Source organism: Lepisosteus platostomus, chromosome 22, assembly GCF_059453375.1.
Source record: "Lepisosteus platostomus isolate fLepPlt1 chromosome 22, fLepPlt1.hap1, whole genome shotgun sequence".
NCBI lineage: Eukaryota > Metazoa > Chordata > Actinopteri > Semionotiformes > Lepisosteidae > Lepisosteus > Lepisosteus platostomus.
Window position 1 is genome coordinate 15,359,016 of NC_142632.1, and position 27,140 is coordinate 15,386,155.

The following is a 27,140-nucleotide window of genomic DNA, read 5'->3' on the forward strand; positions in this document are numbered from 1 at the left end:
AGTTCTAGGCATTAGAGCATCGTCAAAAATGCTTATTCTAAAGAAATATGCTTTGAAACACAAGCACACAGACTTGTTTAAAAAGAAATTAGGTAATCTCATAGACTGCTTTGAAAAATTACTGTTCTTTCCATCCATCCAAACATAAATTAAAATACAAAGTACTAAAGCCTGAAATGTCAAAGTACTCCAGTGAACCTGGATCATGTTTTTGTTTTACTGCAGAGAGTGGGACCTCTTCTTTATCCAGAATACAACCTGAGAAGTTGAAAGCCTAAGAAAAAATAAAAGACACACTGAAGGTGGAAAACAACAGCATTAACATATTTTAAAAAGATTATAGATAGTTCCTTTGGTCAGCACCCACTCCCTTTGTGAAAATCTTTCTTCATTACTGATTGTGGAGTTGTGTTGTACGTCAGTGTGTAGACGTGCCAGAAAAGTATTAATGGAAGGGCTACTAAATCTTTCTTTCAGGGACTGGATATGAAAAAACTTGTGTGTTGATGTACAAATCTATTGAAGTTCCAGGCATGGAACAAAGGTTGAGAGGTTGGCTTTTAAACAGCCATTTTAAATCACTAGGAAAAGGCTAATTGCTTTCTGAGATATAGAGGGAATATAGCCTGGATTTGTACGTACTGTACATACTGTATACACTGCATTTAGAAAGTATTCTCCCACTCCTGAACAACTGCAAATATCGCTGTCTTATGGGCTGACGTTTCATTGCATTTAAATTATTTTTTCACACAACACACTGGATGGACGGTGCTGGTGAACTGCGATTTTCAGGTCCTTACACAGATCCCCACTGTTGGCGCTTTGACTGGGCCACTCAAGGCCATTCATCTTCTTGTTATGAAGGAACTTTGCTGTCATTGTGACTGTGCCCTCGGGGTCTCTGTCGTGCTGGAAAGTGAATCTTTGGCCCAGGCTGAGGTCTGAGGCTGACCGAAGCAGGTTCCCCTCAAGGACTTTCTTGTATTTGGCCCCATTCATTGTTCCCTCTATCCTGATTAGTGTTCCAGTCCCAGCTGCTGAAATGCATTTCCATGATGATGATGCAGAAACCACCAACATTCATGGTAAGGATGGTGTAACTCATGTCGACCACATGCCTTCTCGCAGACTCTGGCCTGCCTTTAGCTTCTGTCTAGCCACACTCCTATAGAGGCCAAATCTGTGTAGTGCAGCAGAGATTGTCCTTGAACAGGTTCTCCCGTCTCAGCTGTGGAATTCTGTAGCTCTGTCAGGGTGGTCAATGAGTCACTTGTCTGATGGAGGTCCATCTTGCCCACGTGCTCAGTCTGTGCCGGTGGCCTGCTCTAGAAAGAGTCATGGTGTTCCGTATTCTTCTCATTTTCTAATGATGGACCTGACTGGACTCCTGAGAAATTTCAACATCTTAAGATATATTTTTATACCCCTCCACACAGTTGCACGGACACCTCTCTTTATTCCACACCCTTTGTCTTCCGAAACAAATGTAAAAAATAGAAATGACTCATTTCTAGGTAACCTGAAGTGAATTAGGTTATTTTGTGGGAAGAATAAGGGGTGGGACATTCATAAAGCATCTACAAAGAATTAAGGATGGACAGAAAGGTGTGTAGTGTAGGAAAAATACTGGACCAGAAAGTCTTGTTCAGTAATAATAACCTGTGGTGGCAGCTACAGACCTGTCAGAAATCCTGTTTTGGGTAACAGGCTGAAGTAAAAAAAAAAACCCTCCCCAGTAATAACAGTCTTAGCAGTGAACACATACTGTAGGCCAACCACAAGGAAACTAACTGACAACACTGGGGTTGTTGCTGTTGCATTTCCCATTCACAAAGAGAATTTGAACATAAAGAGGGCTGAGAGAGATGCCCCTGGTTGGCATAGCTGGGTGCACTGGATCAACTAGAGTAAAATACCTCACTCAAGGCACAACAGCAGGGTCTACAGTGCAGGACTCGAACCCACATCAGGGGCTTACCCACTATTCTACCTTCCCCCCGAAAAAAAACATTTTGGGCTGGCTCGGGTGTTGATAGAAACTCCAACGAGAGCGAATTCAATACCCACTTGTTCTTCCCTTCCTGCTGCGAGCGATGTGCATCGAAATCCAGCCTCTCCCTGAGAACAGTCTTATCCCAGTCTCCAATAGAGGAAATCCATGCAATTGTTGCTTGTGACCTTTACAATTTAATAGCACAATTTGTCCAGTTTGCTTCCTCTTTTTGTGTGGATTTGATGGAGGCAAAAATTGTATTGGAGTTTAAGGAGTCCAAGCGTCATGTTTTTGTATGTTTTTTTTGGTGGCTTAGTTTTACATTTTGATATGACAAGACGGTTATTTCTCCTGCACTAAGGCTGCCTGCTGTCCTGCTTAGAAACTAGGAAATTCACTCTAAGAAGCCATGTTAGACTAAAACACACACACACATCTTTCTCAAAGTACCTTTGCAATCATTAATGTAACGGCAATCAGAAAAAAATGGATAACAGTGTTGAATAAGAATTAAAATCATTGAGGCAGTAATCTCTGCTCTACATTACTTTCCTTAAAGATAAAAATTACATCTATTTCTTTTGCTCTCATGCTAAACTAATTTCTTAGAAATACATTTTTTATTTAGTGTGGAATGCTGTTAGGAGCTCAAATCCATGCAGAATGTGCTTCACTGACTAAACCAAACTTTCAGAATACAAGCTCTCAATAAAGTTCTTAATGGACATTAAAGGGAACCCACAAGTTTCTACAGTTAAGGTAGCATGATGACCGCATCAGCTGTCTGGACAATCTGTCAGATCAAGTGAAAGTGCATGTGAGCTGGAGTGTAAGCTTCACTTAAATTTCACAGTGTGAACTTAGGTGAAGAATAATCCTGCATAAAAGAAAACCTTGAAACCACCAAGAGACTATTATTAAAAGGCTGCAAATTGAATATCTTCTGGCTTGAAGAGCACCAGGGGAAACCCGTGCCTGCATTTCTTTAAGAGTTCAAAAAGGAAATCCTATTTCATTCAATTTACTGTAGTATTTTGATGAAACAGATCTTTTTTTGTATACAGTACGCACTAACAAGAAAGGGAATCTGTAGGACATTTTTTAAAAGCTAGGATGATTCCATTTCAAGAACTTGAAGCTCACGCTAATAAATTGTAACTAATTATGTTGACTAATAGGGTACATCAAACAGAAACAGCAGATTTGAAGGTCAGCAATTAAGGCTGTGGGTCAAACCGCACAGTGGCTAGGCGGCATTTAGCACTGTCCACTGTTTTTTCTAATTCGTAAAGGCAGTAATAACAGCTCATTCTAAACCAAAGAGAAAAGACACCTATTAATTATTCCAAGTATTATGTAAAAACAGTGCCTGAAACTTCTCTAAGATACCATAACACATCAAGATGAACTTTTATATCCGTTCAGAGCACAGAAACAGGGGCTGCTGAGCAGAGGGCTTGTGGGGATCTATGCATGATTTAATTGGCTGATCAGCTGATTGGACTCTAGCCCCATCAGGGGGCTGTATCGGTGGCCACACTCTGCATGTACTGAGATCTGGGCCAGGACACAGAATGTTTATCTTGTGCAGAACTAGAAAGACTCCAGAATAGTGGAACAGGCTGAGCCAGGAAAAATAGTTACAACTAAACATGAACCCCCTAATGAAATGCACACAAGCTTACATATAATCCAGACAGCCTGCTAATTAAATAATTTATTCAAACTGATCCTGTGTGTAAGCCGTTACAGTACCTATTTTCTACACATAAGGGATCTCAAATCTGGATTGTGAGACAGATTTAGGATTTTTCTGATATTCAGACAAAATACATGAAAGGTGTTGAGGAATTTTCCTCGACTCCTTTCATGCATATCACGTATCATATCTGTGTATGAACTGCGAGATTTCGTGTGGAATATGCCCGCATATTCTGCACAAGATCAAACCCCTCTCTGCTTTCATATCCTGTGCAAACTGTTCCCTGTCACTACAGAATCCCTGCATACTTGCATTCAACCAAAACAGCTCCTGTTGGTGTCTCAGATACAAGCTGCTTCTGTCCTCATGGGATGCAAATTTAAGGAAAAATGGGCTGCCGTATTGAAATATATTAAAAGTCATGCAAATGGTTCAAGTAAGGTGACCTAAGCTAAACTTGCTTTTTTGTTCTAATACCCCTTCTTAAGGAAACACACCACTTATGTGTCAATGCACAGCATTTACTGTATGTATGCAAAAGCCATATTTGGAACAATGATTTTTATCTGGCCTACTGACTGATCAAAGCCAGGCAGGGCTTTTACTGCAAACTTAAGGACATCACCAATCAACCAAGATTCCAGTTTTCCCAGTTTCTCCAGCTGACATACAGGTACATGTCCCAGTTCTCACAGTCACTGACTTAGAGAAAGGCTCGGATTTCACTGAGCCAGGAGCTCACTGATGGAAAACTCTGGGGATCTGGGCTGGGTGGGGGGGGAGACTACTTTAGTTTGTCTGCCAAAAACAGGTACTATTTTTAAATTCATTTGCTTCCAGAAAAAAGAAACAGAGTGGAACACCGACACTGGTAGTCTCTGGTAGGTCTGAGCCTTTCCTGGATTAATTTAGAAGTCAATTTAAAAGTTGAAATGCATCTTGTTAAGACGTGTCTATTAAAAATCTGATAGACATCTTTGTAAGATCACTGGCACTGCAACACAGGACTTGGAAAGAAAAAACAGTTGAATGTTCATTTGTTTCACATAATTGACAGCTGCCTTTAGCTTCTGAATAAAAGACACACATATGGACATGACTCCATAACTGCAAATGTGATTAAAAACAAGTAGAAGAAAAATATATAATATGAGATATAAGTGTATCAGAATAGTAAAAATCTCATCAGTAAGTTTGGTGAATAGAAGTCCTAATGATCCTCTTTAATAAATTGAAATTATCTCCTTCACAAGTATGTTTGCACAGAGGCCTTTTTAGCTCCACAGAGGGGAAAAAAAGTATGATTGTGTTATTACAAGATACCACTACATTACTTCACAATAATTATTGATGAAAAAGAGAGGTTTTTCCATCAAAAATTAGAAAAAAAAATGTTTTTTCAGCTTTGTTTAAAAATTGTTTAGGAACCAGAATACCATCTTCATGATGAAGAAAAAAAGAATAACTTTTGTGCAAAGAAATTAGTATGAAGGGAACTACTTAATAATATATTTTTAGACTTCAAGTATATCTGCAGCTACACCAGCACTGCTGGGTTAAACTAGTGTAACATTAACATGTTCCTAAATGGGTGCAATCTAAAGGGCAAAGAAATTGTCGGAAAGTAAAATAATGTACTGTTTCATTTCACACCCCCAATACAAATACACCTGAATCACTAAAAAACTTTTACATTAGACTGCTCCAGTAGTAAAAGATATGGTTTCATATTCCAGAGTGAGTTTGAGTTTTTTTGAGTGTGTGAAACATTGCAGTGTTAAATAATTAGGCCCTGAATATTTCACTACCGTTTTGTGCAACCTGCTTGCATGAAGCTGACATTTCACCATTTGCCTTCAAAAATATAAGTGGCTTTGAAGCCCACTGAAGCCACTGTTGACCTGAGATGCATCCTTTCAAACATGACCAATACATTTCAAAGCCTGTGCAAAGTCAAGGTTCACATTAATGTAGCAATAACTGGTTGCTTAGTGCTGTTTGTGAAATATTTGTGCTTCTGCAAAACTATTGTGTGCAACCAACTAAGAAATTAATTATTGATCTATTTTAACATCATTATTTCATACTAGTACATCATTTCCTATGCGTCAATTATATTTTGGTAACAATTATATACTTAATTTGTAGACCACAGTAAATGAATTAAAAGGAAATTAATTCAAAACTGAAATATCGGTCACAAAGCTGACTCCCAAGCTCATTCTTGGGTCCTGGCCGAAAAAGGTTAAGTTCCCCTGCTCTAAACATTAAATATAAATGAGTAAAGAAGGACAGGGAGATAAATAAAACTGCAGGTACCAGTTGCCTGGGGTAGGCCTAGCCTTGAAACTACCCTGTTTATAGTCTTGCCAGCTTGTTCCTACCTTGGCTAGCTTGGACAAGACTTCAAGACATCCAGAGCCTTCCCCCTGTGTGCCAACGGCTGGCATCACCGGCACTGCCTAGCGCCTCACAGACAGTCCTGCACACTGCAGCAGGGAGGCAAGCAATGTAGCATCACCCAGCAGTGACAGCCTGCCTTCATGGCCAAGTCAAGAAAAACCCTTCAAAGTCTATAAAAGGCCTTCCTCTCAGCTCCGAATAAAAACTCCAGTCAGAGAGCCTAGCAGCAGATGTACCCCTGGGATCGCACTGTTTCCAGGTTGGCAGGACTTAAGAGGCAACTACCGGAATGCAGTGGTGTGGTTTTCTTCAGGACCATAACATGAAATTCAACTCCCTAGCAGCTGGCGGTTAAGCAACACAATACACAGCACAACTGTATAAGCCATCCTGGAGCATGAGCTGAGAAAAACACTAAAGATTGAGAAGTGTGATGCACTCCCAGCTTTACCGTCAACTTCATTAAAATACCTACCATTTTGTGCCCAGTAGAGCAAAGGGCACAACTGAGGCACCAACTCTCAATATACTGTTAACGACAGGTACAGTATCCTGACATTCCCAGGAATGCAGATTTCAGTCTGCACCCTGCAGTAGCTGCTTCAGACATATTTGCCTGTCCAGTCAAAAGCAGTCTGTTCTGATGATTGGAATATTCAACTGCAATATGCTGAATAGAATCGGAGAGCCCAAGGCAGAAAACTAAAGGGAAGCACCCTGCCTCAACAGTGGGGGGTTGTCAGGACAAACTAATTCCAGCTTGAAAAACCATGCACGCGACACAGCACTGCAAGCGCAGCAATCCACCGCCAGAGACGGGCTAATGTGCAGACTCTCCTCCAACAGACAGCTGAAACCTTATAAGAGATGACAAAATGTGATGTTTTGCTCTCTTTAATTTTATTATATACAGTAGTACTATATGAGTCACTTTAGGGAGCTCAAGCGGCTTACCTGGCAGTGTCGGTCCCCCTCTTCCCATGCCTTCCCTTGGGATATAAACTTACACACAGAACAAAAGACACAGGCAGGGCTTGCCGAGCAGGGAGTCCTTTGACTGGTACTTACAAAGGAGACGCAGGCGGCCAGCAGGAGGATCCTCACCAGGAGGTCTTCAAACTGCTCCACCACCAGCTCCCACAGGGACTTGCCTGGAACACAGGGAAACAACACTGCTCGTCCCTGGGGTGGGCTTCAGCACGGCATCATCACAGCACAGTCACCTACACTGGCTGTTGGGGTCCCTGCACTTACCAGATCCAGCTAGGCCTGCGTTTTCACTCTTTAACTTGCATAGAAACTGTCTGCTTCTTGCTACTGTAACCTGCCTGACCCTGGAGCTAAATTAGAGACTTTTTCCCTTGGCTAGTATTTACCTTCTCTGTGCTGCACTTTAGTAGCTTGCTTGAAAGAAGAGTTAGAAGTTTCATGTAAACTAGATACTAAAGTGTGCTGCCACAGAGCCGTACTCAGAGGTATTAAATATAGAACAAATGAACAAATGAGATTTGGAACCAAACGCATTTGTTGTGGTTTTCATGTCTCTTGGTATTTTTTCTGTTAGTAGGATTTGTTTTCGTTGAAGTATGCTTCCCCACAACATGTAGCTCTGAACCTGCTTGCTAGGAAATCAATTCAAGATGGTGCTCGCCATAGGGCTGACCAAAATAAAAATAACCTTCAACAGATGCCTGGTATTGTATTTCAAGGTTTTGTGCTGTCATTTCCCCATACCACTGTGCAGCATCTCTTTACTTTTTAGATCCCTAAGTAAATCATTAAACTAGGTATTTCCATTCTGCAGAGCGCACATGTAAATTCAGTAAAATGCATGTATATTGACTGTCTACAATAGCGTGCCAATGCTGTTTCCTGTCCAAACCACTCAAGTGATGCTTCACTGAGGAATGAACCAAGGAACCCAGCTGGGAGATTACTGAACTGACTGGGGATGCTGGTTCCTACACTTTATCACAATGCAATAGAACTAATTCAGTTCTGGTCAGGGTGGAGCCTCCTTTCACTAATCCAGACAGATTTAACTAAAGAGATCACTGCCATAATCCATCACCCGGCTTTGCACATCCTGTATGCACAGAGTCAGTAGAGGTGGGGAGGGTTGGAACCCTGTTTACCAAGAGGATTTGTACTGTATAATGCGAGTACAATCGGTTCTATTTCAGAGCTGACAAAAGCTTCTGAAGAACAAGGAATAATACACTGGAAAAATCAATATTTACCTTCTTCCGCTGGCAGCTCTATTGGCGTGTTCCAAAAAGAATCCACAGAAGAACATGCAAAAAAAAAATGAGAGAGAAATACAAATGCTGGTTATTAACAGAACCTTTTGCTGCTCAGTGATGAGCCAGATGATAAACTGGCCACTGATTGACAAGAACTCCCCAATGGCATAGAACAGAAAATAGAGAGAGCAGAACTCAGACGCTTCAATTCAAGTCTATGAGCCTCAGAAAACAAGGGGGGCAATTCTGTCTCTTATTTTCAGGATGACAAACTCTATGAAAATTCAGTTCTCTTCTCTGAGTGTAGTCTTGGCAGGTGGAAAGGCATCAGCAGAGGAAGGAACCAGAAAAGGCATGAAGGAGGAAAGAAAGGTCTGTCCTTTTCCTACAAAAATGAAATATTTCAAGTCATTGAGCCTGCTACAGTGGTGACAAAATCCCCAAGTACTCAATGATACCCCTCAATTACCCCGCAAGGGGAGGTAATCTTTTTGACATAGCAGGAATCCACCACTGTCAGCACTTCCTCCTGAAGATGGCTGGGGAATTTACTGGGAAGTGGCAATCAAGTTTGCAGAGGTGCCATTCCACGGATAATTCCAGGGCAAAAGCTGTGGTCCTTTTGAAATCCACTATTTGAGCAACATTTTAGCCCCAGACCCATGGAAAGTGCTGCAGAAGAATATTTTTAGCCATTATTGTAATTTAGAGCCCTCCTTCCTTATGCCATCGTATCCATCTAGCTAACCCCCGAGAATGATGGCAGTGGTTCACGGAGGCTGCTGGAGAACTTGGAGGAGGAATTTGGAGGGGAGAATGTAACTGGACTCATTGAGCTTGTTATAAACACTGCAATACTGCACAAAGAAACTGCCCTGCAGCAAACTCTCCAAAGACAGGAGCCTTTGGGGTAGCAGAATTCACCATTGTTTGGAGGGGATATTTTGTAGCTGGGACCACACCCTGAGAAATTTGAGGTGATTGAACCCCAACCCTAAAAGATGAGCAGCGCACACCACAAGTGTAAATTACAGTAAAATGTTACAGCTGAAATAATTTCGAATGGCTGTACAAAGACCCTTCCCTGGCTCAACTTCCTTCAAAAAGATGTTAACAAGAATCTTGCGCGACAGCACTGCTCTACAGAAGGCAGAAGCTGCTCCTGCCTGGGTGCCGCTAGAAAGTAAAAGTAAAACGCTCACACACACTCCAATAAAACGCTCACACATGCATGCCGTGGGCTCAGCAGGAGACTTTGTCAGGTGAGTGGGTGTCTCGTGCTGGCAGGCTTCAGATGTGCAATCTGAGCATGAGTTTCTGCAGCTCCAGCTCACTCCTTGGTGTGTGTGCATATTAAAGATGGAACATGCTGTATGAGACAGCAGGGCTCATCCTTTGCAACAGGAATAGATCATCTCAAACATTAACCCCTTGTCACAAAACAAATCCGAGGAGCTCAATAGCCATCACATTCATAAGTCGTCGACGTTTACAGTACATAAGGTGGGGGAGAGGTTGGTGAAGCAGGAGAGGGATTAAAAAATGTCAAGAAGGTGAATATCATATCATAAGTGTCTCAGTGTTGTTCAATAGCTACATTTAGAAAACCAATCTTGATCCACCTAGACATTAATATTCAACGGCCTTGTGCTGTGGACACCAGTGTGGTTTGATCTTTAATAAGAACAAAATGGTCAAAGTGCAAAAACAATGGGCAACGCTTGCCTGAAACAGAAAGCAGCATCATATGGCGAGAATGAAAAAAAAAAAAGGTTTACAAAACCTAGCTGCAAATCCCTGTCACTACTATCATTCACTCTGAACCCCTTCATTATGCTGAACTTTATATATAGTAAACCACTACACATATACATGTGGCTTGAGTGCACACAGGCACTTTCACATGCATCAGATCCTATAAAAAAATGCTGTTGGGTGACTGTACAAAATATGCCTGGTGCACAGAAACCCTCTTTTCCACGCTGTAATCTAAACTGATTCTTTCAAAATCAGAAAAAGAAAGAAACAGAAAATAGTTTTGCACTCTTGTACACATTCTTGCCTTGTACTCGATAGCGGAGCATTAACATACTGAACTGCCACTTGAGCTGTCTGGGCATTTTGGAAGCTCAGAAAACATTTCCATCCGAGGGCATAGCGATGCATGGTCTACCCCTATCCTTAGCAAAAGCTAAGGAGGCTGATGGTGTCCCAGATAAAGGAATTCCGACCACTACTGCTTGAGAAGTGTAATTTCTCTCAGCTTTTCATAGTTCCATTCTTTATAGGTTTAAGCAGCTCGCTGTCTCAGGAAGGCTGGAAGTATCACTAAGGATACCAGTCATCCTGGTTTCTAATTTTTCTCCCCCTTCCCTCTGGTAAGCGTTATAAGGGCATAAAGGCACGAACTTCCAGATTCAGAGAGAGTTTCTTCCCACAAGCTGTCAGATTACTGAACTCTACCCCCACCACTGGCTCACACTGATGTTTTTTCTCATACTTTTTTTTAAGTTGTGTGTTATTTAACTTGTTGTGGCTGCTGCTGTTCTGTGTTTATGTTTTTGGTAATTCCTTTTTGTAATTGTATTGGAGCATACGTGCAAATAAGCACTCCATTGCACTGTGTGAAGCACAGTGACTGCAATCACTACAGAAGGAAGGTTAAGGTTTCATTATCATTATATACCATCATTTAATGTCCATTTGTTTGTACGTCTGTTGCTTAAACTAGAGGACTGGGGAAAATAATGAACTAGCCAGCGGCTCAGCAGTATCGTTTTTACAGTATGTCAATCGATGTGATAATGGAGGTTTAATACATGTAGCTACTGTATGCAGGCCGTACAACTGTTTTGTCGACAGGCAAACACTCATTCCCAGTGATAAGTGAAAGTTATATGTCAATAATCAGTTCAGGAGAGAAATTAAAAAGAGAAGATTAGATTAGTTAGATTCCCCAAATGGAAATTCAATTGTACAACACATTCGATCCTTCAGTAGTAATTTGCATGGTAGGCCTGTCGGTTGGCAGTCACATACTGTAAAAAGGATTGTGACCAACAGCTTGGGAAAAACAAATTGACATACAGGATGGCTCTCTTATGACTGTTCAAAATCAGGGCGCAACGCACACCAACAGAGAGCAGTGTGGCTCAGCGAAAACAGAGGCTCTGCGGCTTTAAAAAAAACAGGTCCATTCACATTAGAAATTAGCCACTGCAGGTCGTCACAGCCTCAGGTAGCTGTGTAGGATTTGTCAAGCTGGGATTTCAAGCTGAGCTAACAGGCAGTGGGTGGGCAGCATTTGGCGTGTGGGCAGAGGCCGGGGCATGTAGTTCCAGTGTTATTTGACAGGAAGGAGTGGAATAACGCTGGCAGCTGGCGAACCTTCGCTCGCCCATCGCTATCTCCTCGATAGAGTTCTCGAGAAACTTCAGCGGCTGTCATTCCCTATTGGAAACCCTCCTGCCAAATTCACAGCTTCTTTATCACACTGCGGTTTTATATTTAACTGATGCACAATTTCACAGGTCCCATTGTTCAGGACAATATCCTCCTTCCAAAGAAAGCACAGCACTAACCCAGAAGAGAATAGGGCAAATAAAAGGGTGTTAAATGATTATAAACCTTGTGTCCTTTCCCAAAGTCAATAAACAGTCTAAACATCATTCTGGTGAGAGTACCATGTCGGCAAACAGTGAAGATAATAAAGTAAAGATGTTTTAGTGGGACTGCAAGTGACAACATGGTCATTTACTGTACTTCCTAGGAATTTAGCAGAAAATATCGGGACAGGTGGCAGGCAGAATTCTGTAACAGATTTCAGACCTACCCACATTTAAAATTTCTGGCCATTCTAAGAAGACGCTTCAAATTCTCAATTACCTTGTAAATGTTTAAAAGAGACAGCAAGAAAATATTTAATCACACAGTTATGAGCCTTGAAGAAAAACACCAGCTGCATTTCTAATAGGACCACTACCACGCTTCAGTGATCACTCAGTCCCCTAGGAAAAAGAAAATACCAACTCTTCTCAATGAGAGAACAAATAAGTTGAGGAGAAATCATACGACTAATAATGCAGATTTATTTATAAGCACTTCTTAAGAAACTCTAAGAACAGAATAATACACATAACAGAAGCAAAGACACCACTTTAACTAGCAAATTCAAGACTAAAACTAAATTATACATTAAAAGCTGAAGGGAAAAGACAGAAAAAGAAATATGAGCAGTCACAGAGTCTGTAATGCTGTAGTTCAACAGATTTGGTGCTGCACACAAGAAGGATTTATTGCCCATTGTCTGTAGAACACTTTCAGATTAAGACCTGGAATGTTCTCATAGAGTACATCCTTAAAGTAATCTGGAGCAACACCACTCAATGCCTTATAAAAGTGAACTAACCTTAGCTCTGCTCTAAACCTTGTTTTAGCTCTGCTTCACAATGAGCCAGCAGACTTTACTCAGGCCACAGTAATATACAACTACAGAATTCTTTCAGTGAGCAAATGACGCACAGAATTGAGAATATACTGAAGCCTATTCAGACCCGTCAGGAGGCTACTCTGGAAACAAATGTCTGCATCAATATGCAAGGGTCCAGTCAACACCAAATATCACAAATTGTCTGAGATACAACAGGCTTTTAAAGAAGGAAAAACTACATTTTTCCCATCTGATCTGATTTTTTTAATTAAAACTCACGTGTCACCAACTCAAGCAATTACACTGTCGATATATAAATGTGGTCATTTGAAACGTTTAATCTAGACAAAGAAATTTTTCACAGGAAAGTAGAGTCATATTAATTCAAAGCCGACCCAACAGTCCACCAGAAGTGACTCAACAAGGTACAATCTAACTAGAGAAAGCAGTTGGAGAAGAAAATTAAATTTCAACCAATGAAAAGAAAACACTTGTACTTGAGACGTGCATTCTTCTATAATCAGCTATAATGTGTGAGCAAGAAGATGTCTACAGTGCAGAAAGCCCCAGCCACCATGAATCAGAAATGATCAGATAAGAAATGGAACATTAAAACCATGATGGTTTTTGCAACTAAATGTTTATTTTTCTTGCCATTTGCAAACCCACCAAAAAAACAAATCACAAAGGTTTCTAAAACATTCTTGTATACGTATACTTATATATATATATCACTTTAAATTCTGATGTTTGTACATTTTCACTATAGATACAAAATGATATACAGTATTTGATCACCAATCATATTACAAACAAAACTATTGATAAAAACAATAACAAATAAAAAAACAATGGTTTTAATTTGAATTTTAGATCAACTGAGTCTGGCATCTTCATGGGGCTTTTCTGTTAATGTTTTTGGAACATATCTGTCCTTCCATCTACATAAACTGTGCATATACAGTATACAGAACATGAATATGTACGTACAATATATACATCCAAACCTTGCAAAACTACTTCTGACTTAGAAGTAAAACGTGCTGCCCCACATTCGATGGAAAACCCCAGGAGCCAAATTCCCTACGTCATTCATAATCCACCCTGCTGTGAAGAGCCAAAGGGAAATACCACAGCCTTCCGGAAGATAATCCTCTAAGAGAAGCCTCAGACCGACAGTAGACTGATGTGAGAGACAGCTTTGAAATAATTCTTGACAGGATAACTTTCCAGAGCCTTAATCATCAATCCAAGAACATTACAAAGCTGCATTTTAAACAGATCCCAGACAATTCAGCTCCTCACAACCCGCTACCTTTTTTAAAATGCACAAAGCTCTTTTTTTAGAGTCCAAAACCATGGTGAATCGAGCAATTCTTAACTAAGTGACTGCAGGCTATGGATATATTTTGCCAGCTTGCTAAGCACATGCATGACATCTGAAGAAAACTGTTGAGAACTTGTCAGTAGTGATCTCTGAGGTTCCTGTCTCGCTGAGTCGCTTGCTAAGCAGATCTCTCATACCATTATGAAACCCGAGGGAAACTGGCTACAACCAAACGTTTTGACTTCTGTTGTATTCATTTTGTGGAAATCATTCCAAACTTCACAATGACTGCATTAAGACCATGGAAATTCCTTTTCAAATATTATTAATTGCATTACCTTGCAGGACTGGAAACTGCTTGCGGTGGAAAAGCCGTTAGTAAAAATAAAAGATAATTCATTCATTGAATTTGTCATTTTCAGCACATCAGCTTTCAAGTTCCAACATTTGTTAAGTTTGAGTTGCGAGTTTTCATCAAGTTTCCATTTGCGAAGGCAATGCGAATGCTGAGTATTTATCCAATCACCTCATTCGAATACAAACCAAGTGAATGGCTTCCCAGCGCTTTGAAATAGCAATCAGATTTTCCAGATCGTTTTTGCTGGAGAGTTCAGATGGAAACCTCAAGACAAAAAAGACCTCGATGAAGAAATTACAGCTTCAATGTGGAACTGCAGAGGACCAGCGGATAGTGTTCGCTGCTTCTCCAGCAGTCCGTTTGCATGAACTCAGAATGGACGATCTTTTTAAGCATGAAGGGCCTTAAAAGTGGCAAAAAAACAATTTTTTTTGTACTCTGAAGGTTACATTAAAGCTACCAAAGCTTTCCTCCAAAGACTTACTGTATCTAGTGGCCTAAACCACTTACAACAGAACATCAGATTTTCAACTTATTCAAAGAACAGAGTTCATACATTAACCTTCTCAGGAGAACAGGCTGTGAGTGAATGCCAAATAAACTTACACGTGTTGGAATAAATATCTCTCCTTCATAAGCCATTAACCATACTAATGCTCAGTGTTGTCTGGGATTTCAAATGCATATCTACTGTACATGCCCGCCTGTAATCTTGCCCCCTATGGATACAAAAGATTCAAAAAATGCCTGTGAAAAAACAATCAGTGTGTTTTCAGCTTACCAGAGTTGTGATAAGCAGACACTTCACTAACATATGTTTTTTTTTCTCCTAGGAGTATTAACTCCCTGGCTTTGTCGTGTTTTGTCAGTAGACATTACAGCTGCAGTGTTTCCTAGAGCTGTAAGGACGACAGAGGATTGCTGGGAAGGAAAGGGGGGTGGTGGTGGGGGGAGGGGGGTTGAATGGGGTTCCCCTCTCAAGTAAGAGCCAAGGATTCCCTCTGTAGTCATCTGGGCTGTGTCAGCCTGGGCCTGCCCAGACACATTCCAAAATACTGACTTCACCACGCCTTCTTCCAGCTCACACACACACAGCGAAAACAAGAGCCAGCCTGTTTACACACCATCCAGAGGAGGTACACTTCCTGGAGACAGTTGCCAGCAACACTGGGTAATGTTAAAGCCCAGAAAAAGAGAGAAAGTTAAAAATAAGCCGTAGTGTCTATGACCTTCACGATTGCTCTATAAGAAACAGAAGAGACATCCTTTCTATCTGGGAAGGCCTTCTAATATTCCAGATTACCCATCTGTATCATCAAGACCCTTGTTCCTCTACAGCAGGCTTAGCAGACACCTGCAAAAACACACACCTCCACTGCCACCAATCACATGGTTCCCATGCCTTAACTAAGTACATTGCAAAAACATAATTTACATGCCGAGGCAGGTCAGTGCAATTGACTGACAGCCTCTTGCTCTGCGTCTGTTCAATGCAACAGTAGCAAGGGTGAGCTCTGGCCTGAGAGGCTGCTGTGCTCTGGTATGGACTTTACCTTTGACTTATCTGCTATGCAATTAAGACTTGATGCAGCAGGCTCAGGGCTTCAAAAGCTAGGTCTATCTAGTGTCCGTCAAATTGTGCATTCAGAAAAATTAATCACCTTGATGGGTCAAGGTTACTGCAATACAGCTTCCTCATGTTGTGATTAAATTCATGTCTTTCCAGCCTTTGATTGGCCTGATGCCCAAACCTTTCATGGCTGGTCCATCAACACTCCCTTGCAAAAGCATTCAGATCCTTGCTAAGTTTTAGCAGTTTGTTACTTTAAAGTGTGCAGTCATGATGCTCTTTGAAGTAGCAATTAATATCTGTTACATTCACAACCTACTCTGCACATTTTAAGTAAAAAACTGAAAAAAGTTCATATATAATATGAAAAACATGGAAAAGCCATGTGTGCATAAGCATTCAGAACATTTGCAAACTAATTTAGGTGTACAAAAATACTTTATAAAGACCTACTTAAGTTGGTGAGTGGCCACTATCTGTCCAATAATAGTGGTTCTCGTGATTTCAGAATAAAAACACCTATCTCTGTGAGGTTCCTGGGTTAGGTAGTGAATTTCAAGCAAACGCTAAACCTCTGAAACGCACAGATTAGAAGGATACATAAAATACCGATATCTCTGTCTAATCACTCAACAAAAAAAGTGGATGGTGTATTATATGACTCAGACATTGTTTAGACCAGGCCATCCCTCCAAACGGAGGAGGAAGGAGAAAGCTGGGGATGGATGCCAATGTCAGGATCTAGGATGGGAGAAAATGTGCATTAATCAACAACATCCCGATCACTCCAGAAAGCTGGCCTGTATCACAAAGCGGAAAACCCATCTCGTATCTTGTGTGGACTTTGCAACAAAGCACCTGAGCGGCCCTGCAAGAACGTGGCAAAAGATGGTGGTCAGATGAGACCAAACGGGAACTATTTAGTCTAAACGCCAAGTGTTACATTTGATGCAGGTGCCACACAGTGCAGTCAACACCACCCATCCAGTCAAGCGTAGTGCTGACAACATCATGCCATGGGGATGCTTCTCAGAGAGGAACAAATTCACATTGTGGATCGGCTTTAGGTGATCATCTTTTTCCTTTTCCATTATTTTTCAACATAAATACAATATCTGGCAAAGAGAACGACTTACAGCTTCCCACTTCTGGAAAAACACACCACGCACTACATAGGGCTAAACTAATTGCTCCATAGCAAACAAATTGTTTTTCCATCTGCCCATGAAAAGCTCCACCAAGGGCACTTGAATTGACTAATTATCCACGTAGCATTCCTTCTACATTCTTTCCCCAGGGGGAGGAGGTTGGCTTTGGGACACTGCAACTAAGCCGCAGAGAGGCAGCTCTCCAAGGTCTTCCACTCCTGAAGCCTCCCTGCTCATTTCACTTGTGGGGGAAGAAAGTGATTAGCCTCCTGTGATTAAGAGGCCCGGGCTCAATCCAGAAATGAATCTGACTCACTCAAGTTCCAAACATTTACTCCACGAATCTTCTTTTTCTGTCTTGAGATGTGGGATTAACTATTTTTTAAATGCTTCAAATAGCTGTTAAGATGCTTAATGATGCCCACTTTAAGATTGATTTTGGATTTTGGAGAACAATGAAAATGATAACTTATGGTAACCTATGCTGCATTTATCTGTAGGCTATTCTATATACAGCAAATCAGGAAAAAAAGAATGGTCTTAAAATGAACATCACAGGAGAATCTCTCTCTTTATGAAGCACCAGATGAAATTCTATTATCTGCCTTATTCATAGGTTGTTACAGATTAAGAACACAGTAAAACTGCTCAACTGGGCTGAACTGCTTACTGTATGTCCCAGTTTTTGCCTCCAGATACACCGCAGAGACACACTTATGGGTAAGATGATGTTATCTACAATTTTACATGACCTAAATACAATGAAAAAACTGCTCACCAAAAAGACTTAACAGCAGCTGGTAGCGCCCTGAACATCTGGTAGAAGAAGAATCATATGCTATATACTCGGTGCATGTGCAGTGCAGTTTTCAAATTCTGTTAGGACACCATGAAGTGTCCTGTATTGTTCAGAGCAGATCATGGGGCTCAACTGTTTAAAATAGAACAATGTTCTCTGCAGAACAGAATAGAATAATCCACCAATGTAAATCTCATTATGTTCAATATAGATTAGGGCATTGGAGGACTCGGAGCCCTCTTTCTTCAATTCACTCCATTCAAGCACTACTGCAACTTAAAATGATCACCTCCATCCTGCAATTTACTGGGATTATCTAAGTGAATTATATAAGTGAAGTTAACGTAGATCTCAGAAAAGGATACAGTGCACATTATCCATTTTGTTACATAAATCAGTCAATATAAATTATTTGATTGTCAACCACTGCAAAGGGGAGTACCACCATTATTATTGAACTCATTAGAAGTGCTGAATAAATCCGACTGCTTCAGAATAACTTGAGGGCAGTGCATGGAAATTAATGGCATTGTGCTCTCATAGACGATGTGTGATGGGTTGTCTTTTGCCCACTGCCATTTTGATTTAAAAGACTTTCATATTTCTTTCATTATGATTTATAACATTATACACATGCCAGCCCTCACTTTCTGTGTACAAACTTCAACAGAACCAGACAGGTGACGATTCACCACAAACTCTCTTCAGTTACATTAGTTAGTAGGTAGATCTGAGCAGGCTCACTTTATGCAGTCATTTTTCACAACTGTATTAGAAGTGACAACCACACCCCCTCACATTTGTTTATTGTGAAGTAGCATAGATGGAAATATAAGACACACAAAAAAGCAACAGCAGTCTCAATTTGATCTGCACAGTTCTTTGTGCTAATGATCTGTTCAGGCTTTAATATACTGCTATCAACTTGTTTCGAATGCTTAACCAGGGTTTTGTACTTTGCCCTTCTGTAAGAAGTTGCATTGTGCATAACAGATTCCTCCTTTCTTCTAAGAACATAGTGCTTGAAATGAGAACTCAGTCCAAAACCCCCCCTTTTTTTTTTCTTTTCCCACAAATTAATTTGTGCATAAACCACACCAAATTACTAGAGCTCTTTCTAATACGTTTGTCTTTTTGGGGGGGTTTAACACTAAAATCAGGAAAAACGTCCAGTTATATAAGCTGGTCTATGCTAACATAAAATATATCACTAAATTCAATTTAAGCTTTAAAATGATCAAATGTAGCATGCAAACAATCCATATGTGATCAATGGCTGAGTGCTCTCATAAAACTTGTCTTTTAAGGTTTTTTGCCAAAGTTTCAAATAAAACACGCATGGTCAAAACATATCTGATTTACAAGTTTTGATGAAGATAATGTCAGCGTAGTTAACTGAGAATCACCTGTAAAACCAGTTATAAATGCCTATCATTTGCTGTTGTTTTAACTGGGTGGAGATGTACTCAAACAGAAAGACTAATGACAAACTACATACACTGAGAGGAATTAAAAATACAAGTGAGTATGGAAACCAATGGCATTTATTATGTCTTTATTGTAGATTTACAATCTCATGGCTTTTGAAACAGCCATGGACTACCACATAATCAGCCTTTACAACAAAATCACACTACTGGTATCATATTCCTAATGCATAAAAAATATTCTTAAAGCATCTGGCATTCAAATAGTGCTCAATGTATTCTTGGTCAGATGGAAGCTTTGAAGACTGCCTAACCTGGCATGACAACATGGTACTGTATAATTGAGAATTTCTCTTTGTTTTCCACTAAGATTACCAAGTTCATACGCTGGAAAGGAGGTAAAATCTGAAGCCATGTGCTTTCCCTCAGAATATGCACAGTACAGTGGAGACAGGAATAAACGAGTATTACCATTCCTAGCTGTCTAAAACACTCCTGCCCTGGGCAGACCAACTCCTTCCTGGGTCAGAGGTCAATTGGTCTTCATGCCTGTCAATGCTTGGCCACAATTGCCTTCCAGGACAATTAACAATGTAAGGGCTGACTTAAGCAGATTTCTAACCAGGAATGTCATCAACTCCAGCAAACACACTTCACACTGGAAACAAACTGTTTAAGTTTAATGGACCCAAGCAGTCCATCAAAGGGTACCACTGTCACAATGCAGCCAACTAACCACTTTCAAACCAATCACCAAAAACCCAGGAGTCTTACTGGAGAAGAAAAGTCCTGTTCTGTAACCTGAGGTGGAAAACACAAGCTGGTCATGCACAGCACAAATACCCCCGAGAAGCAAGTGACAAATCCATATTGGTGCATACTTTGCACATAAATTCTGTTGAAGTACAAGAAACCACAATCAAGGAGATCATTCTCTCTAAAAAACATTTCATTAGCCGGGAAAGTTTGCTTAATAAGACAGTGAGCCACGAGCCTCTAATAAAAGATCCCAAAAATATATTCAAAAGAAGCAAATGACAGACAAATAAATGCATGTTTTTTAAATGATTTCTAGATTTGTCCATTCACCGTGATCATGAAATCAGCATATCTAGTACAGTATGCCACTGCATCATTCATTCAATGAAAAGCAACATCTGTGCTTCACATAACTACACACAAACTGTGGAGTTTGCATTTTAGTTTTTTTTTTACTTTGCTGTATGTTAAATGAGTGAAATGGAAACATACTACCCAGGACTGGTATACAAAACTTAACTGGGGAAAATTTCAGACAAATACTGAGGATGGCAGAAAGGATGTGGTCATTTTCAGTGTGCACTGGGCGACCCTGAATAACAGGGCAACCTGAAGATGGAAGACATGCGGTGATATTTGTCTCCCACATTCTCTTTTACATTTCCATTCAAGAACCGGCAGATTAGTCAACACCTGGCCATATAAGGATACAAACCCCAACTGTGTACTTTCAAGGGGCATGAGAGGTTTTTCAACTCTGCTGTAGAACGTTATCAAAACAAACGTAAGCCTTTGTTTTACCAGGCAAGTCAATTGAGGACAAATCCCCATGTCCAACTTTGACCTGGGAGTCCTTTTAGATTGAGGATATTTCTTGGAGCAACCTTGTGAAATAGACTTTGCACCATCCAATCCAGGATTTTCTAGACCCAACATCTAGACCCCTATCCACTACCCCACGTTGCCAATGACAAATCTAACACAATCCAGAAGGGAAAGCAAAGTGAAATATTAACTTAGTAAAGTGCTTTAAAAATACTAAAATCACAGTGGTTGCTTTGGAATGTGTTCTCTACCCATGTTGTTCCTCAAGCTGGTAAAGGAATAACCAGCAGTGGGAGTAATAACCACATACGGGGTATGATCACTGCTTTGCTGGAGTCAAGCTCTTTAAAAAGGCATTCATATTCCTTATAAATAAACTTACATTAATTTAGCTCTTGTCTCATTTGAAATACATTTGAATTAGTTTCAAATGGTAATTTTTTAAATTTATATTTGTAATAACTCATCAATAAATAAATAATGAACAAAGGGCTTGGTATTTCTCAAAATCTCTCTTTATGAACACATACGGGGGTATATATTTATAGACGGCAAAGGCTTTTCCAGTTTTTGCAAATATTGCCACTTGTAAACCCTTCTAAAAATGTGAACCGTTCTAAAAATAAAGTAAAAGATCTGTAGTATTACTACAGAAGAGGTGCTCAACCAAATCTGCACACCTCACACCTCACTCAGTTAAAGCTGTGTAAACTTCACTCATCTAAAACTCAGCTAAAATCCTGCTGTATCAGATATTGTATGCTTCATTTTTTTCCCTTTTTCTCTCTAAAAAATGTAGTTGACTATCTGTGTCATGGCTTTCCTCAGTATTCTTAGTGTCTTTGCCACAAGATAAAATAACATGATTAGATTGGCTAAGAACACAGTACATGTCACTTTTTATATTTTAATCAGAGGAAGGTGCCCACGTCTGCTTTGCATCTTATAGTTGCGACCTGATGAACTGGAAGCCAGAAAGAATTCCGAGTGAAGAGTTCAGGTCTTCCGCTTTCTTTTTCCTCTCTGTTCCTATTCTGTAACATTTTACATTCTGTGGGATAGAGACTTTCCAATCCATTTCACAAAAATCCATCATGTCTCCTGTTTTTCCCTCACACCTGGGCACTTACTGTACTTACCAAACAGAACTAACAAACTGCTTAAATGAATAAACATGGTGTCCGACCACTTTCAAAGAGTCCAACAATGTATTCAAACTTGTAACTTGTGAGATTGGACCCTTGAGGAGTACAGTAGGTGCAGCACACCTCTATTTCAGAGGTGCAAGCCATAGTCATCACAGCACACTCTGGATTCCACCAAGAAAAAAAATTGAATCCCGTTTTCAAGCTGTGCAGAACAGAATAAGAAAATGACCAAGTGTTCAAAGTCTCTTTGTTGATGGCATTTTACATTAAATTTCGTTCTCAATACTTACACAACAACAAGGCACATTCCCCCTGTGCACTGAAACTGCTCTCTTATAGAGCCAGCAGGCTCTGTGTTGTTTTACTGGACAACCTCACACTTACATCAGCTGTACCTCTAATGTTGCTGCTTTGCCTTATACAAACAGGGGGTTCAGAAGGCCCCTTTCAATAGTGTGCACAGTTACACTGCACTGGTAATACAGCACAGACATTCTTTCTTGGAACTTCATGGCACTTCAGCTACAGGAGTGCTGTAAAAAAAAAGCCTTGCACACTCCCTCTTTGAAACACTATGTACCCATCTGTACACACAACTGCAGAAGTATCCACACTCCTTTGACCTGAAGCACAAAACAAAAGCAACAAAGCATGAAGTGTTCAGATCAAGGCACACTGTGGATAGCCTGCCAAACGGATGTGATTTGGGATTGATTCATAGTGGACAGTTAAGCATGTTAACAACAGTCAAATCACGATTACAGGCTTGGAAAAAAAAACTCTCCATCCATCCACTTCCTAATGCGGAGCCAGGAAGTGGGGAGCCAGAGGCTATAGTGACAAGCAACGGGCATGATACACCCTGGATGGGACTTCAGTCCAGCACAGGGAGACACACAGACACAAACACACTCACACCAGGGCCTATTTTTCCAGAAGCCAATTAACCTACCCCTTATATCTTTGGGGTGTGGGAGGAGATCGGAGCACCAGAAGAAGGCAGAACATACAAACTCCACGTAGACTGTACCTCAGGTCCAGAATTCAGGGCCCCAGAGCTATAGGGCAGCCATGCTAACCACTGTGCCACTGTGCTAGGATTAAAATGTAAATATACACCCAGCGAAGGAATTCAAGAGCAGTGTGAATGATTCTGATTTGCCTCCAACCGAGCTGAAGTGGAACAGTGATCTCAGTGTTGTCTCACCCTAGTTACATTTTTCATTGTGAATTGAATTATTTCACCGATTCATTTTCCACTCTCCAGACATGTGTGCTGTACAGCCACCCAACTCTTTGACTCTGTCACAGACACTCCCCTTAACAATGGAGACCATTGTGCCACTTCATTTAATATTGAACATTCTGCTGCTGACTGACACAATGCATTATTACCTCAGTTACACAGACCACCGCTTTGTCATTGTTTTACCAGGCTAAAGAACGAATATAAAGCTCTAAAACAGAAAATTAAAACAACTTTAATCATAATTGTAGCCTCAATGGAAAACAAATACAGTAAACCCTTTGTTTAATGGACTTTGCTTTAACAGATTTCAGATTTAACTGACAAAATCTTCTGAAGGGGAATTATGTCTTTAAATCAGAAATGCTGAAATTGGAGCGGGACATCCAAAGGACATTCACAAATAACGTAAACCCCTTTCCCCCCAATTAGTCCGTTAAATGGAGGTGTTTACTGTATGGGCAAATTGCCCTTTTTGTGTTTGCAAGTTCAAGGCAGGAAGTATCAAGGCGAAAGAGACCACATTGCCTTTAAGGAAACGCATTTAACCCTGCATCACCTAAAACATGAACCTCAATATTAATGTTGGTTGGCTGGATTTCTACTGGTCAGTTCTCTTTTACCGATCTATCACTCTTTTATTTGTTAATGCTTTATGAAGTCAGACTGTAATTTTATTAACAGAAGAAGCACTTTAATTCACAGGGCACAACAGTCGCAAGCTCACACTGTGCAATTTAGAGAAAATGAAGAATTAACTGTCCCCTAATGTAAAGCAGTTCATTGTTATTACATTAGTTGGCGCATCACACCCACCATTCTAACCTGGATACACACAGGTGTGTCCCTGAGTGCGCTACCAATACAGTAAGCCTATGTTTGCATTGCAGGCTGGAAATAAGAGTCTAGGTATCACACTTGAACACATGCAAGGCTGACTCCTACACTATGAAGTCGTACACATACTCTGACACCTACTCTGAAGATGTCCGTTAAAGGGCCTGTCTATTTACTTGATCCATTGCAACCACAGCAGTGCACAGACCTACACTACTCGCATGCATTCCTGGAAACTGTGCACACAGCATGGATCTCAGCCTCTGGAAAGCTATTGAACTCATGCATGAGCAAGCAAAATCTACCACATGATTTATTCTGGGGTCACCCCGAGTTTCTACTGTCTTCCATGCAGCTCTGGAAGAAAGCTGTCTATGCGGAAAAAAAACATTCAGTGTTGGGTGGAGGCCACTGAATGCTGTGTCCTCTGAAGCAGTAACAGATTCATCAGTGGAAGGCTTTTTTTAATCATTTATGGGGAATGCATCATATTAGCAGAGCAATTGAAACCCAGGTAATCCTCTACACCACGCACACAGCAGTGAAAAAACAGCCAATGAAAACAGGTGTCTGTACTTCGAAAGAGCTAGAAGCCAAAGCAAAGGGAAAGCTCCCTTTCACATATATCTTTATACATCCAAAAATGCTGCAAGACATCCACCTTAAAAATGGTTCTGAAGCCTGTGAATTGCTACCTTTTGCAATTCAGTATGTGGAACATCCTGGATGACTTCCACAAGCCAAAATACATCAGTGTAAACTGTGACAAACTCTTGTTTCTCGCTGAAATAGCAAATGCATTAAAGAATGTTCTTTAGGAACTTAGAGAACCTTCTTTTGAGAAACGGCTGGGTAAGATCTTCTGATGATTTAGCTACTACCAACTGAACAAGCCAGATGAAGCAAACAGGTTTCCCATGCTTATAACTTTCTTATGTTCTTATGTACTGTACATGCAGGACAAAACAGGAATATGTCTTTTTACTCACCACCATCATGTAATTTTCACAATCACATTTGGTGTTGATATTTTTAAATTTCAAAACTGCTGAATACCAGCTTCTCTCAAAAAATTTGCAAATGAAAGTTACAGAACCCACTGTGGGTTAATTCATCCTTACTGCCCACTTGTCACCTTTCCCCATAGTAGCTTATACTGTAATATTAAGAACAAATGCAATAAAAGCTACTTTTGCATTAAAAATACAACGCAGCAAGATCACTCTAGTTAAGGGTGAAAATGATACTTGCAACTCTTTTACACTACACTAATTTAAAAAATATAAGTGGCATATTCTTCTGCTATAGTAACACTCAAATATTCTACATTTAATGAAACAGCTGAGACATTGAACAAAGCTAAAAAATGGACTGTTATTATTAATATCAGAAGTAAAAATATTTTTCTATGTATTTAAAAGTTTGCGTTCAAGTGTAAAAAACTCAAAATTATATAAACTTAAAAAAAACTTTAAGAATGAAATAATTGAAAGTTCTGTACGTGGACATGAGGCTTGTGCTTGATCACAGAGCAGCTGGCCAATTTAAGAAGGGTATTCCCTTGTGCATCCGCCTCATTTTCAAGTAACAGGAAGTCACCATTAAAACGGAAAGTGCACTGCTATCTGTTAAAGGAGTCTAAGTGTTTCCATTAAGTAATCAGATTGTGAAGCACAAGCTCGTCTCTTAAAAAGAAAGATTATAATCACACTACAAATATGCATATTTGAAAATCAAACTTTTTTAAATACCCCATTTAAGGTTAAACATTAAATTGCACTGTCAGACTTCAATGATCTTTTGAAAGTGGGAAGCTGTATTAAAAAGACTCTCGTTTTAATGCAAAAGGGGAGACTGCACTTTCTTTACTCTCGGTAGAGATCTGCTTATGCCAAGACATTCAAAGGGAATCAAAGGACATGCTTTGAAGTCCCGTTTTCCACCAATGTGTCAGACATGCAGGGAAAATACTTGCACTTAATTCCCTCTAGCAAAATGAAAATTCCCCACAGCAAGCTCTTGAGCAGGCAGCTCTGATACAAGGCTGAGATGCCCGACATTTAGCCCTGTAATTCTCAATTCAGAAGCTGATGTCTGGACAATAGACACCAAAGCTCCACCTGCAGTTCTAGTTTGCCAACGTGGAAGATGAAGAAATCATTGATCAGCTCCAAATAAGGTTAGAATGTCTCTGAGAGGCCTGTTTTATCCTTCTAAACAGTTTCAAATACAGTATGTACTGTATACAGTGCAGTATGCACCCACACAGATCTAGCACAGGAACATTAACTGTACTGTATGGCACTGCAATGATAGTTGTAGGTTTTAATTCAGTAGCAGATTAAAATGTGGAACTTCTGGTTCCCCTCAATAGGCATATACTGTATTTCTAATGCTTCAGAACATGCAGATCCTGACAGCCAGTGACAATGAACAGAAATGGTCCTGTATAACGTGGATTAGAAGGAGACACCACATTTGAACAGCACAGAATAGTTTTGCACTGCAGTTCCTGTTCACTGTAACGGTCAATGTAAAAAGATACTTCCCAAATGTTATCTTTCCTGTTGGCTATTTTCTGTCAATGGAGGATCTAATGCAGGTATACAGGAGCACAATCAGATTGCACATGAAATCCTACACTTTGCACACTATTTCTAATGTTCACGGTGAGTGGCAGAGCTTTCCACTGCTTTGTCTGACTCTAGAGAAACAATAAGCCTAGAATTTAAAATTGGTATTGAACTGCAAATTCTTCATAGAAAAAAAATCTACACAAAACTGTAAGGAAATACGGGACAAATTTGATGTCAAATGTCAGGCAAGAAAAACAGATATCCGTCCATTAACAGACTTGTAGAGGACACCTCTGAAATCCCTGAACTCCATTACTGCACACGTTTTTAACTCTTGCCTTTGGACA

The 27,140-nt window shown here is 40.2% G+C and overlaps 1 protein-coding gene across 2 annotated transcripts in view; it reads right to left on the minus strand.

The window, feature by feature from the left end:
• Window positions 1-27,140, minus strand: part of atp2a3 (ATPase sarcoplasmic/endoplasmic reticulum Ca2+ transporting 3) — an 85,346-nt gene that overhangs the window by 55,373 nt on the left and 2,833 nt on the right. For both annotated transcript variants that reach the window (XM_088615708.1, XM_088615709.1), the window contains 2 exons: window positions 8,342-8,359; window positions 7,170-7,252 (listed from right to left, as the gene is read on the minus strand). In XM_088615708.1, the coding sequence (XP_088471834.1) occupies window positions 7,170-7,252; window positions 8,342-8,359 (101 nt within the window). The remainder of the gene's footprint in view (window positions 1-7,169; window positions 7,253-8,341; window positions 8,360-27,140) is intronic.